At 38.8% G+C, this 14,856-nt stretch overlaps 1 protein-coding gene across 2 annotated transcripts in view; it reads left to right on the top strand.

Annotated features, from left to right (window-relative positions):
• Positions 1-14,856, top strand: part of LOC137290682 (uncharacterized) — a 47,824-nt gene that overhangs the window by 14,870 nt on the left and 18,098 nt on the right. For both annotated transcript variants that reach the window (XM_067821760.1, XM_067821761.1), the window contains exons 14-35: positions 433-728; positions 1,177-1,298; positions 1,646-1,701; positions 2,052-2,218; positions 2,895-3,010; positions 3,305-3,360; positions 3,499-3,668; positions 4,016-4,197; positions 4,570-4,628; positions 5,456-5,736; positions 5,888-6,009; positions 6,252-6,307; positions 6,613-6,785; positions 7,984-8,165; positions 8,389-8,447; positions 8,613-8,893; positions 9,044-9,165; positions 9,750-9,805; positions 10,165-10,337; positions 13,832-14,013; positions 14,237-14,295; positions 14,461-14,741. In XM_067821760.1, coding sequence (XP_067677861.1) covers positions 433-728; positions 1,177-1,298; positions 1,646-1,701; positions 2,052-2,218; positions 2,895-3,010; positions 3,305-3,360; positions 3,499-3,668; positions 4,016-4,197; positions 4,570-4,628; positions 5,456-5,736; positions 5,888-6,009; positions 6,252-6,307; positions 6,613-6,785; positions 7,984-8,165; positions 8,389-8,447; positions 8,613-8,893; positions 9,044-9,165; positions 9,750-9,805; positions 10,165-10,337; positions 13,832-14,013; positions 14,237-14,295; positions 14,461-14,741 — 3,251 coding nt within the window. The remainder of the gene's footprint in view (positions 1-432; positions 729-1,176; positions 1,299-1,645; positions 1,702-2,051; positions 2,219-2,894; positions 3,011-3,304; positions 3,361-3,498; positions 3,669-4,015; positions 4,198-4,569; positions 4,629-5,455; positions 5,737-5,887; positions 6,010-6,251; positions 6,308-6,612; positions 6,786-7,983; positions 8,166-8,388; positions 8,448-8,612; positions 8,894-9,043; positions 9,166-9,749; positions 9,806-10,164; positions 10,338-13,831; positions 14,014-14,236; positions 14,296-14,460; positions 14,742-14,856) is intronic.

The raw sequence follows: 14,856 nt of genomic DNA on the forward strand, positions 1-14,856 counted from the left end.
AGCGGACGCCTTAATCACTAGACTACCGCACCGTCCTGGAATCCTCAATCTTAATGTCGGCCGTGATGGACTAGACCGCGAGATTAGACACGGTAATTGATTGCGCTCCATCACACCCAGATGTTATGTATTATTATATCTATGTGCAAATGTCGGTTAACATACACCAATATGGTGAGGATTGGCAATTTATTTTGATACGGACTGTAATATACATTAGTTACCATGCACAATAAAAAAGAAAAAACCCCATTGCTTTCAAGTGGAATTATTTTGTTTCAGTGGAATCTGATCTTACTTGTATGAATGCAGGAGCTGTTGCAAGTTATTACCTGTTCTTGAACTGATTACGTATTAATAAAGATCACATTTAAAATTACATAATATGATATGAAGTGATCCTCTTCAATCATTTACAAATATTCACTCCAGGTACATCACCGGGTATAGTCCTCCGCAAATTGACACAGTAGAGGACTTAGTGGGCACATCAGGAAAGGTCACCAATGGAGTTACTGAGATTAAGTTCTCCCGGAAAAGAAACACCGGTCAGTCCCAGGACTTCACCTTCACAGACACCGGCGACGGGTGTCCCTTCTTGTTGTTTCCCGTAGGTGGGGCATACAATCCAACAACCCGGGGCATTTCCCAACACGCAGCTACGCCCCAGGTGTCCGCTCAGAGAATCTGTTTTAGCAGTACATGTGCAGGATCAAGCAACAATGGCGGTATGTATGACAGTATGTTTTGCTGGGAGGATTTCCAAGAATATATGCTACAAACAAAAAGTATGAGAACACCCTACACTTAGGTTTTCTTAGGGTCATAGTCATTTATAAGCTTAAATATGGTGAGACCATTTATACTTTATACTCTAAATACTTTAAGTGTAACTTAACACTAACAAAGTATATACTTTGTAGGTGCTTAATGAGCACTTTAGACATGTTAGAACATGCAGTGAAGCAACTAATTCAATATTCGTTGAGTAAAATGAAAAAAATACGTCAAAAGCAGCGCAATACAAGGGTGTTGAAACACACCAGCACAGCCTTGGATTCAAGCATCGAAGTACAATAGTTATGTGGAAGACAGAATCCCATTGTGAAATCTTACTATGTTTCAAGAGATGTAAGTAACGACAGGTGCTGAGAACATATGCCGTCTTTGCCACAGCTCCTCAACCATTGCTGAAGTTTGTTGCATCACTGCGCTTTCCAACTCTTCAGTATTCACCCCTATATGCCAACAAGTCATCCGATGCATTCAAGAACTTAAAGGGGCTATTGGAAAGAGAGGTACATAAATTCAAATTCATTCTAAACTGTCATCTCAAAACATTGCTCTTTTTAACTCGAATTTACTTGTGGTCACATGGCGGTATTGAAAGAGTTAATAGGATTTGAACACAAGGTCTTTTTCAAGATTTGAAATTCTATGTTCTGTATACAAAGCCTCAGACCCAGAGCACATGTGTAGATAAATTTAACCAAGTTAATTCACAAGATATAATAACACAACATAAGTATAATAGTACATTTTTACAGATGCATTATAAATACAAACTATAAAATGCAAGCATAATTTTGCCTTCAACTGGTCAAATCTCGACCAGACAATCCAGTGATGTTGAGATCATTTTCAGATCAGCAAGCTGCCCAAATCTGGAACAATAGAAACCATTGCTGTTGTCAGCATAAGGTGTGTATAATAAGTCAGATCTATGAAATTGGGATGCGATAACCATGACCCCTAAACCATTAGTGACTATCATGAATAGCTGAAATCCAACTGTAACCTGGATGTTCATTGGCCTCTTGATCAAATGATCAGTGACAATTAAACACTTTGGTTTTGTGATTTCATTACGTAACGGGTGCACCGTTGACAACACCGAAGTCAACATGCACTCAGTAACATGTAGATTCATTGCTGAAACTAAAAGCCGGAGATATCACGTCTTGACTCCAAATCTACTGATATAAAACACAAATAACAGGATGGTAATTACTGGAGGGCGTTTTGCTAATAATCATCCATTTCTTCACAAGACCGGGGAGCATCATCGCTGATTTTGAGGTGACTTCCAACACAACCAACGAAGACACCTTAAAACAAGACACAGAAACACTGTTCAAGTCTATTCAGTCTAATGGCAGTGTCGGTAATTATGCTGTGGACCCTGCCTATCTAACCGTTAAAAACGCTGATCAAGAAGGTACGTATTTCCACTGATTACATGATTACATGAAACGGTAGATTTGGAAATTTTATGAAACTGTGACAGAAATTATGTCCGATGCAATACCCTATTTAGACTTCTAGCAAACGTTCCTGATTTTGTTTTCATGTGGAGGCTTTGTACATGTTTATGATGAGTGTTACCGGTGGACCATATACTCGTGTACCTGGTACCGTCGCCGCTTGATATGGACTCGTAAACACATGCAATGTATCAATCACTGGATTTTATATACTTTAACTTCTTTTAAAATACCCTTTTCCACAATAATAACCGGCATCATTATTGTGTAACAGTCTTTCATAAGCTCACATTCATGATAAACCATACAACAGATTGTACCTTTAGCGAAGAATATGTTGAGGGTTTCATCGCTTGTATTTATTTGAGGAGTACGATAATGATTGATCAGAGCCTTTCAAACAATGAAACAGGTGAAAATGAAGTATGTATCGGCTGACCTCTCCCAACTCCCCTCCCCCCCTGCCCCCCACCCCCCTCATACACACACACACACACACACCCCTTTCCTCAATAGTGTACCCGCCCCTGTGGAAGTAGCCATCGTTTGTGTAATACACATGCAATTATGTTCGTATGGTATCTTTTTAATTATGATACATGAATAATCAATTTCCATGTATGGTTTCAGAAAAAGAGTTCCAGTTTATTGCCTCCCTGCGGTTTCCCAGTCTCACCTACACCCTTGACTACGCCAACAAGGGGTCAACTGTTTTCATGCTACTCAAGAACCACTTTGATACCGAGGTAAGTGGATTTCTCACACATTTGTTATTCTGCACAATATTACTGTAGAAGCATATACCTGCCAATGAAAGGTGGCATCTATGGGATTGTAGGTCTTCTTTTCACTCCACACGTATGTGGGTCAGTACCATACATGATATTTCACTTGTATACTGATTTTCTTCAATGATACCATTGACTAATTGTCACCAAAGAGATGTTCGAAATACAATGAAAGCATGTTAAAAAATCCACTGTTTTCAAAAGTATAATACTAATTTGTTCCTGGATTTAGTGAAACTGTTTCTCTTTCAGATGAAGGATCTGCTGAAACCCAATACTATAAAAAGCATTGAAGTTATCAATATACGGTAAGTGCGGTAACGTTACTTGAAAGTGCATAGTTAAGCAATGACGATGGAGATGTTTTATGCATAATGACACTATGACAGTTATACCAATTGATTTACTGAAGATGAATTGCTGCATTTGTCTCCGTTTTGCTTTAGGAACGGAAGTGTGATTGCCGACTTTCTAGTAAAATCAACATCCAGCGCACCGAACAATGAAACGTTTCAGAATGATGTGATGAACTTCTTTATGTCTATCCGTACCATCGGAAACGTGGCTGGATATGCTGTGGATCCTGTCTTCCCCATAGTTGGAACTAGTACTCAAGGTTTGTCACAAGTGGCATGATACGCTCTCCTTTTCGCAATCACCTGGTATCATCAGTAGTTTATGGAGATTCATAAACACATACACTGGCATCATATCACATAGTGACAATTACTGTATCTTGTGCAGACAAACAACATCGTACAGTTGTAATATCGCTGATTGGTTTGTTGGGTTGTTAGACGAGATAAACCGATAAATGAAATTACTTCATGTGTTTCGGACATTTTACCCTCATTTTGTTTCATTTGTCTATTATTACCAAAATATTTTGGAAATATCAATTAACCTGCATTTCAAGCGTAGAAACCTGGGCATGTCGTCATCCTCATCATGTGACCTTTTCAGAAGACACTCCACAGATGCCAGAAGGTTGTATGGGTCAGTGGCCAGCCTTATGTGACGATTGCAGCTACCAAGTGAAATGGGTCGTTGATGTTGCCAATGACGTAGTCAACTTCACCATCACCGCCAGGTTGGGGGGTCAGAAGAAATGGATTGGCCTTGGATTCTCACCAACTGGGAGAATGGTATTTAACATTTTCCATGTGTTGCGATACATGGTGTAACGTTGAAGAAATGGATTGACATACTTATAGTTTCTAATGTTATCTTAGCCAGACGTGGCCATATAGACTGATGCAAAAATTATGTTTCTGTAACTTATTTGCGTAAATTGTTGTGATCACATGTACTTATTGATGCTACATGTGATAATCCCAGTACACGCATATCTAAAGGCCATGTGACTGGAGTTTCGATATTTACAGCAATTTCATAATGATTGCAAATGTCCAGAGGTAGTTACATGTGCAGTCTCATTATATATACAACAAAAGCAGGAAATGCCTCATATACATAGGAAATATTTTACTGACGCTTCACATTCTGTCATCTTACAGAGTAACTCAGATGCTGTAATCGGATGGGTGGATGGAACCGACACTTATATCTCAGACAGGTATAATTTATTGACAAACCTTAACATATGAAACAAATGGAACTATGGAACTTCAACGAACATATGTGGTTTGGCATCGATTTTGTGATAAATATGAAATGTACTTCACATGTTTTACCATGATAGGTTTTAGTCTGGTGTAAAATGTTGGAACCTTCACTGTGAAGAAACCGGTGAAGATCCAGGTAAGAAATGTGGTCTTCACTACCGTGCTGGTAGTCGGGTGGCTTGGCTCGTTGACGTAGTTGACTTGTCACCGTATCGTAGATCGATGCTCATGCTGTTGATCACCGGATCATCTTGGCCAAACTCCATTATCTATAGACCACCACCATATAGCTCAAATATTGTTATGTGTTGTGTTAAACAATAAACCGTGAACACTTCTATTTCTGTTATTAATAATGTAACCGTAATGGTTTTTAGTGATTAATTTCGTTGTTTACATCTTTAATCCATTAAAACATCACAGTTTCAACATCATATGATTCCTTCAAGTATAAATTCAGGTAGATAATTTTATGTCCAATGGTGTAACATGTTTGATGTTTGATGTTTAATGCACAGATGTATAGTTAGCTACAGCCCACCAAACTTAGATACCGTAGATGACTGGAACAATAAGTAGGCTGCAATAATTATATTATTCAGAAAATATTTTACATTGATATCTTGGGGTTATAATTATCATTGGAATTGAACCCAATCGGTACAACATTGTCACGACCATGCTCATATAAACCAATACGGTCATGCTCGTAACATTTCCTGAAGCTTAGTATTCATTATGAATTAGAAAGGCTCATATGATGTATGTTTCTACCTAGATACATAAGTGGCTACAGTCAACCTACTGTAGATACCGTGGATGACCTGTTTGGTAAACGAGGGACAATAGAAAATGGTGTGACCGAGATAAAGTTCTCACGTCCAAGAAATACCAGCCAGAGCCAAGATTTCACCTTCACCGATACTGACTGTCCGTACTTGCTGTTCCCTGTGGGTGGTGGCAACTACAACGCAGCAGACAATAGTGTATCCAGACATGACGTTACACCATCAGTGTCGGCTCAAAGAATTTGCTTCAGCAGTGCATGCGCCAGCAAAGGTACCCAATGATGTTATTATTCAGTCTTCTTGTATGCTACACTACGAACAGGTATTATCTGATATATAAACTGACAATGTTTCTCTTCAAGAACTTCAAGAACAAACAATGCAAAAGTTTGTTTTGCTGAATTGAAACATGTTCTTTACAGAACCCAAACCGACATATGAATTCATCGTCTCCTTGCGGTTCCCAAGCCTTCAATACACGACCGAATACACTAATAAGATGTCAAATATTTATTTGCTACTGAAGAATACGCTTGACAAAGAGGTGAGCGACTTTAAAGACTGAGTGGGAAGTTTGGAAAGTGGGAGAAAAATCAAGTGGATTGTAAACATTGAAACAGTGCCTTGTACAGCCACAGTTTTGTTGACGCATTATTGCGTATATACTATCTATATACCTGGACATGAGTGTCCGTAATATAAATGCTATTGAAAATGGATAATGATTATTGCAAATTAACTTCTAAAATACAGACCTTTTTTTAAATGAATTTTTTTCTCTTTCAGATGAAGGACTTACTGAAACCAAAAAGTCTCCAAAGTATTGAAGTAATTAACTTTAGGTAAGGGGTTTCTTCTGTAACATTTTAAGTGTATTTGGATATTTTTCATCACCTTTCCTGTACAATGTGCACACGAAAAATGCAACAGGGTACCTTAACAGTCAAACAATCTGTACTTTTCTGAACCTTTTAGCATTATGCAAAGACACATTAATACATTTTTATGAGAGAAGGTACGATGAAAGTTTGTAGCCTTCAAAAAGAGAGTTATTTTCTTCGTTTCCAATTTCGGTACAATTACATACGTCTGGTGATCGATTACTACATATGTCTATATTTTGTTCAGTCTTTGATTTCTCTTCCAGGAATGGAAGTATTGTTGCTGACTTTCTAGTAAAATCGTCCCAGAATGCAACGAACAATGAAACCTTCCAAGGGGATGTAAGGTCATTCTTCAGGTCTGTTCAGGTTCTTGGTAATGTTGGTGCCTATCGTGTGGATCCTTCCTATCCCTTAGTCAAGTCGGATGTCCAGCCAGGTTTGTCATTTTTGTATGATATGTAAAGCAGTAAATTTCTAAAAGTGAATGTTCTAGACTGCTAGCCTTTTAAGACCAAACTACCATCAGTGAATTAGAAAAATACTCAGTCAAAAACGAAACTTCAGAAAATGCATTTTTCTAAAAATAGTGAATTGTTTTTCTCTGATGATACATCTATGTATCTGAAATGGGATCCCCATCTTTCGACTCTAGAAAAACGTTAGCGCATCCCACTCAAACCCATCCATTCGTCATGCAAATGACGTTAGTGCCAAATCAGGTTCTGCACGTGCAGTCGATCAGGTGATCCTCACATCGAAGTTATCTTCATTTGCACGTGTTTGCACTGGCCTCAAGAATTAAATAAACCCACAAATTTAAACCACAGTTCTAACGGCACTTTAAATGCCACGATTGTCAAATGTGAAACGTGAACGTGCAGTTGGCATGTTGCAAGCGGGGAGATGAGTTATTGTCCTCGCAAGATCAATGGGATGAAGCCGTCGTACTGTTTATGACTTGCGAGGTAATCTACAACAAACTGGCAGCACTTCTGATCGCCCAAGGTCGGGTCGTCCACGTGTGACGTCACGAGCAGAAGACCGTCAAATCGTCACACGTCACCTACGTGACAAATTTCTGCCGGCTACACGAAGCAGGGCTGAGATATTTAGAGGTCGACTGTCCTCACAGACCATTCGAAATCGGTTGTGGGCTACCAGTATCCATTTTTGACGTCCATATTGTAACTTAACATTCTGTATACCCATGTTTTGCAACGGTGGTGTAACCTAATGGGACTGATTGTGGCCCTGTCAGTGTATCGAGTACAGCACACAGATCTCAGCAATGAAATGATAACAGTTTAATCATTTTACCATCTCTTGTTCTTTCATAGTGCCCTGAAGAAAGAATGTGCAGTTTCTTTTTTTTGACTCAGTATAACAGTTTTCAGCCCGCATATCCACTGAAAAGAAAAAAATGTATTATTAATACCAAAAATTACAATGAAAATCAATCCATGAATTTAGCTTGATGTTCCCAATACGTCCAGTGATAGCAACTGAACCATTCAACTGTATGTTGTTTCTGTTCAAGATTCCACGAAGATGTTATTGCAGTCTTTTAAATGCACAGATCCAGAAACGCGCAAAGAAACATTAGTTATTAACTATTCTTCTATATTCTCTTTCAGAAGAGCCAGCAGAGATGCCAGAAGGCTGTATGGGCCAGTGGCCAGCCGTGTGCAACGATTGCAGTTACCAAGTGAAATGGGTCGTTGATGTTGCCAATGACGTAGTTAACTTCACGGTGACAGCCAGGTTGGGGGGTCAGAAGAAATGGATTGGACTTGGATTCTCACCAACAGGGAGAATGGTAAGCCTTACTAGGCTTAAAGTATCGATGTGCAATCGAAACCTTTAATGCTATAGATATTGATTAGTTGCATTTACTGCTATTTATATTCCATGGGATGAGATATGTAATATCATTGCTACTATTCGGGGATGGTTTTTCTACAAACGACGACTATTATAAAGCCAAATTCCAAGTCTTGTAGCGAAAATCGCATGACACTTGTGTGATTGATTCTTTGCAGAGTAACTCGGATGCCGTTATTGGCTGGGTAGATGGTTCCAACGTTTACATCTCAGACAGGTAAGGATTGTCGACATGTAGACTTGCTCGAATGTAACAATGTAGATGTTTCTGTGTTGATCAGGAGAAATGTGGTATTCCAAATACTAGACAAGATATGCCACCACCTGGACTTAGTATTCTTTTTGAATTAGATAGGCTCATATGATATATGTTTGTACCTAGATACATAAGTGGCTACAGTCAACCTACTGTAGATACCGTGGATGACCTGTTTGGTAAACGAGGGACAATAGAAAATGGTGTGACCGAGATAAAGTTCTCACGTCCAAGAAATACCAGCCAGAGCCAAGATTTCACCTTCACCGATACTGACTGTCCGTACTTGCTGTTCCCTGTGGGTGGTGGCAACTACAACGCTGCAGACAATAGTGTATCCAGACATGACATCACACCATCAGTGTCGGCTCAAAGAATTTGCTTCAGCAGTGCATGCGCCAGCAAAGGTAACCAATGATGTTATTATTCAGTCTTCTTGTATGTTACCACTACAAACATGTTTTGTCTTATATTATAACAATCGTCAATGTTTCACTTCACGAACTCTCACATCTACACATACTAGTAGTCAAAAAATGCTTTGCTCTTGTTTATAGAACCCAAACCGACATATGAGTTCATCGTTTCCTTGCGGTTCCCAAGTCTCCAATACTCACCCGAGTTCGCTAATAAGATGTCAAATGTTTACTTGCTATTGAAGGACTCAATTGAAAAAGAGGTAAGACGACTTTGAAGTGTGTGGTGATGTAGATGAAATATATTTGAAGGTAGGCATTTACATACCTAACTTAGAGCACATTATTGAGTCTATAAGATAGACATTTTTGGCGAGTATTTTTTAATCGTGTGTACATGGATGACATTGACGATCGGGATCTTAAACTGTCAGATGATATAATTTTATGTTATTTGTCCTTTCTTTCAAAACTATATTAGTTCCATTACCATACAGGTTGCTAATACACCTAGGCCCTAGAGCCATCGTCCTCGACATATTTAGGACATTGTCAATCTCGACCAATTCAAACGGCAACCGAAAACCTACTTGTCCAAGATAGCCTTCGCCAAAGCACCTTTGAGAAATACGTTTGAACAGGCGCTATACAATATTAACTTTATTTATTTAAAATGTATTTATTTAATACATGTCTAATAACCGAGTGAATGCCATGAGAGATTCCTGACTCATCAGTCTCTGTGTTCTAATCATTCTGAGATATTTTCTCACACAAGCTGTTAAACCTAATTATTTACTTCTGAAGCATCGCATATTTCATTAATTAAAATTGTGTTTCCTTTCAGATGAAGGATTTACTAACACCAAAAAGTATCGAAAGTATTGAAGTAATCAACTTAAGGCAAGAGCTTTTTCTATACATTGTCTATATTAGTTATTCTGTATTATATTCCACTCGGTGTAAAAACCACAAAAATGGAAATGCAATAATGCACCTATACAGACAAGTTAGAATACAATAAGTCATATGCTGCACCTATTACCTTCAGAAGCATTCCACGTAATACAGTAAGACAATAACGGATTTCTTTTCTCGTGACATACTGTGACTTTCATTTTTATACTAAAAAGAAAAAAAATGAAATAGTATAGCATTTAAAGGTATGTTATATTTACTGTTTCACACATAACGAAACGTGCACTTTTGACATTTTTTAAATAAATGCCACCCTTTTGTAAAATGTTTAATTTCTCTTGCAGGAATGGAAGCATTATTGCTGACTTTCTGGTAAAATCGTCCCAAAATGCAACGAACAACGAAACCTTCCAAGGGGATGTAAGGACATTCTTCAGATCTGTTCAGGTTCTTGGCAATGTTGGCGCATACCGTGTGGATCCTTCCTACCCCTTAGTTCCGTCAGATGAGCAGCCAGGTTTGTCATTTGTATATGGTTCAAAATGTACACGCTCAACACTTTTCCTCTTGATTGACTGATCTGAATACCACTCACCTGACTCCTATCAGCATGTGATGTATGAAACAGTGAATATTCTAAATGACCACTACTAAATACACCGTGTCCCTTATCCAACTACCACCAGTGAATTAGATATAATCTTTTTGAATAAAAACCTGCATTCAGGTGAGTAATTCTGACTTATTAGATGACAGATAATACAATTAATGTGTATTTAATGCATTCATAACGACGAACCTTAAGATGACCTGCAGTAAGAATAGAAACAATGAAGCAGTGTAAATATGTATGAGCGAATGAGTTAATATTTAATGTCACATCGGCAATATTTCAGCCATATCGTGACGAGAACATTTAAGAATGAAAACGACCATACGTACATTATCAAACCTGTTAACGAAGGACAGCAAAAGAACTAGAATATCACAATTTTCGTCAAGACTAGCATCGAAAGTTAAAATTAATATAACTATCTTATATAAATATAATATAATAAATATATAATATAAAAACAGGCTATAGATCTCCAACAACCGAAGGTAGATCACCATACTAGGGACCATGGGGACTTACAGTGCTTTTGCTACCTGCATGGACCCTAGTTTATTTACATTATCCCTTCAGATGCTGGAGAGTGTATGAAATGCTAGCCAAAATTAAAATAACATGAATACTTCGATTAAAAAGCTGGTAGACTTAAATTTACATCAAATGTTTTGGGACTTACCTACCTCAGGAGGACAATAATTTTACAATACGTCAACCCCCTTTGAGAGTACAGCCACTAACAATCATTAAAATAGATTTATCTACAGAAACATATTCCTAAAAAATCAGAAATCAATTTCTTTTAAAAAAATGATTCAATGAGAACTAACGCTGTTAAATAGATCCTTGATATTTTTCACATTGAAATATTTATCCTTTGTGATGGAGAATTCAACACAGTCAAACAGGATATGCTGGAACGTGACTCTTTCATCACAAGGGATACAAAATGGAGGATCCTCGCCTTTGAAAATGTATGCATGAGCATATCTAGTATGGCCAATACGACCATGGCGTTAGCTTCAGCTGTAAAAATAGAATTGTTGTCTGGTAATCTAGAAGATATTGTTCTGGATCCAATGACAGTGGCACGAGCTACTGCGCCACCATTCTTGGACCCATCTGCAAATAAGAGTTTGTAATTGCTATATTTATCTTTCATTTAATTATATTCTTATTTGTATTGTAATTCATTAGTTCCTGATTTTTTAAATGTAGTTAATGTTAGGTCCACTTGGGGCCTACCCGATTGCCAAGGAGGAGAAGCAAGAAGTCGGGAAGGAGCTATATTTTCCAGCTCAATTCTAGAAGCAGCAAGAAATGGCTTTATTCTGAGCAAAAGAGGCGGAACAAGGGAAGACGTTTTGTTACACAAATCCTCATAAAGAGGATAAAAGACACAATTAAATGCAACATTAGACTCATTAGAAGCTGATTTTGTACTGTATTGTAAACATAGTTTTACGGCGTTGGTTGAGAGAAGGCTCATCAGCTTCGACGTAGAGGCTGTGGAAAGGAGAGGTTCTAAAAGAACCAAGACAAAGTCATAGGCCTTAGTGGTGCACAGAATCAAGTAGTTTTAGGTTGCTTTGACAAGCTCCACCATATACGATGCAGCCGTAATCAAGTTTAGATAGCACCAGTGATCTACATAAGTGAAGAAGGGTAGTTTGATTCCCTCTCCATTTTGAATTAGAAACAACCTTTCATAAATCGAGTGTCTTCAGGCATTTGGCATAAGGGATTTAATATGCGGTAGAAAGGTCAAATGTGACCACTTTGGTTGGGGTACCACGTAGAAATAGTTCTTGGTCTTTCAGGGGTTTATGCTTACGACAGAAGTGTATACCATTGGTTTTTGATTACACGATGCCATTTAGAAAGTGGTCAAATGCAACATATGTCATATTTGGGATTTCACTTTCTTAGTAAAGTACAAATTGTAGTACTTTTTTTCGGTTGAGTCCCATCCGGGATTCGAACCCGCACCCTCAGAGTCAGGCACCTAATCGCCAGCACACAAAGTCAGCCGCCTAGCCCGCTCAGCGTGGTGGCTGAGCGGGCTAGGCGGCTGACTTTGTGTGCTGGCGATTAGGTGCCTGACTCTGAGGGTGCGGGTTCGAATCCCGGATGGGACTCAACCGAAAAAAAGTACTACAATTTGTACTTTACTAAGAAAGTGAAATCCCAAATATGACATATGTTGCATTGGTTTTTGATTTAGAAAATGTGAAGCCGTTTTCAAGACACCATTTATCTATTTTGTTTAAGCAAAAATGATAGACACAGCGTGTTGTTTATTGAATAAAGCATTTTTTGCAAATGTTTCTAAACGCACTAAGTGATCGACAGTACTTCTATTTTGATGGAAATCACATTGTATATCTGTTACAAGGTTATTTGTTTCCAAGTACCAAACAAGCTGATTATTTATCATGCGTTCCATGCAACATATGTCATATTTGGGATTTCACTTTCTTAGTTCCATGGTTTTGCAAACACAGGTAGTTAGTGAAATTTGGTCGATAATTTGATGGATCCGCATGATCACGCACCACAGTGAGCACACACACCAGACAACAGATACTACGAAAGGGTTCAGCATTAATGGTGTCTTGTCAGGAGTCTCAATAACAAGGAAACGTGGCCAATACTCAATCGATAGAGACGGTCTGTGGTCAGTATCAACAGGATCAATTTCAAGTGGACGTTTTGGTTTTTTTGGTTGGTGTCATATAGTTCATCATCTGAGCTCCCCACCCATCACGGAGTATCACAAGGACAATGCTAAAAACAAGTGCAGCACCAAGGATACCCGAATGATATACTCCAGTAGAAGAATTATGAATAATTAATCCACCAGATTGGCCCATGAACCATCGCCTTCTGGGCATAAGATTCTAGGAAAAGTTCAAAACAACATAGTTCAAAATCAAACATGTTTTAGACAATAAAGCCAAGACCAAAATACATCAATTCCAAATCATACTTGTGCAATGATAAATATATTTTATAATCTATGCACAGGGCTTGGCATGACCAGTCGATTGGTTGAACCGAGCCCATTCAACCTCACGTGTAGGTGAAGTAAGGCTCGAAGGGGTGTGTTGAGCAAAGGGAACGCGGTTACAGGCTCCCAGTGCCCTCAAATCTCAGACTCCCGTCCTGCACTGACAGAGGGCCGCAACCCACGGCAAACGGGTTGGTGGACCAAATATCGCCCCGGGGGTGTTGGCGAGCTCTTAGCATTACTCAGCACCCACCACGAGGAGGTGGCTCGCCACGGGTGCAGCAAATAAGTATGTTGACATAATTCTCTGAAGAAGCTGTTGCTGTCTTTTACATTTAAAGGATCAGATGAAGTCTTGTCATGAAAATATGCTTCTAAATTTACATTTTAGAAGAACGCCCACAGATGCCAGAAGGCTGTATGGGCCAGTGGCCAGCCGTGTGCAACGATTGCAGTTACCAAGTGAAATGGGTCGTTGATGTTGCCAATGACGTAGTTAACTTCACGGTGACAGCCAGGTTGGGGGGTCAGAAGAAATGGATTGGACTTGGATTCTCACCAACAGGGAGAATGGTAAGCCTTACTAGGCCTAAAATATCGATGTGCAATCGAAACCTTTAATGCTATAGATATTGATTAGTTGCATTTACTGCTATTTATATTCCATGGGATGAGATATATAATATCATTGCTACTATTCGGGGATGGTTTTTCTACAAACGACGACTATTATAAAGCCAAATTCCAAGTCTTGTAGCGAAAATCGCATGACACTTGTGTGATTGATTCTTTGCAGAGTAACTCGGATGCCGTTATTGGCTGGGTAGATGGTTCCAACGTTTACATCTCAGACAGGTAAGGATTGTCGACATGTAGACTTGCTCGAATGTAACAATGTAGATGTTTCTGTGTCGATCAGGAGAAATGCGGTATTGCAAATACTAGACAAGATATGCTACCACCTGGACTTAGTATTCTTTTTGAATTAGATAGGCTCATATGATATATGTTTGTACCTAGATACATAAGTGGCTACAGTCAACCTACTGTAGATACCGTGGATGACCTGTTTGGTAAACGAGGGACAATAGAAAATGGTGTGACCGAGATAAAGTTCTCACGTCCAAGAAATACCAGCCAGAGCCAAGATTTCACCTTCACCGATACTGACTGTCCGTACTTGCTGTTCCCTGTGGGTGGTGGCAACTACAACGCAGCAGACAATAGTGTATCCAGACATGACATTACACCATCAGTGTCGGCTCAAAGAATTTGCTTCAGCAGTGCATGCGCCAGCAAAGGTAACCAATGATGTTATTATTCAGTCTTCTTGTATGTTACCACTACAAACATGTTTTGTCTTATATTATAACAATCGTCAATGTTTCACTTCACGAACTCTCACATCTACACATA

The sequence above is a fragment of the Haliotis asinina genome, chromosome 7, assembly GCF_037392515.1.
Source record: "Haliotis asinina isolate JCU_RB_2024 chromosome 7, JCU_Hal_asi_v2, whole genome shotgun sequence".
NCBI lineage: Eukaryota > Metazoa > Mollusca > Gastropoda > Lepetellida > Haliotidae > Haliotis > Haliotis asinina.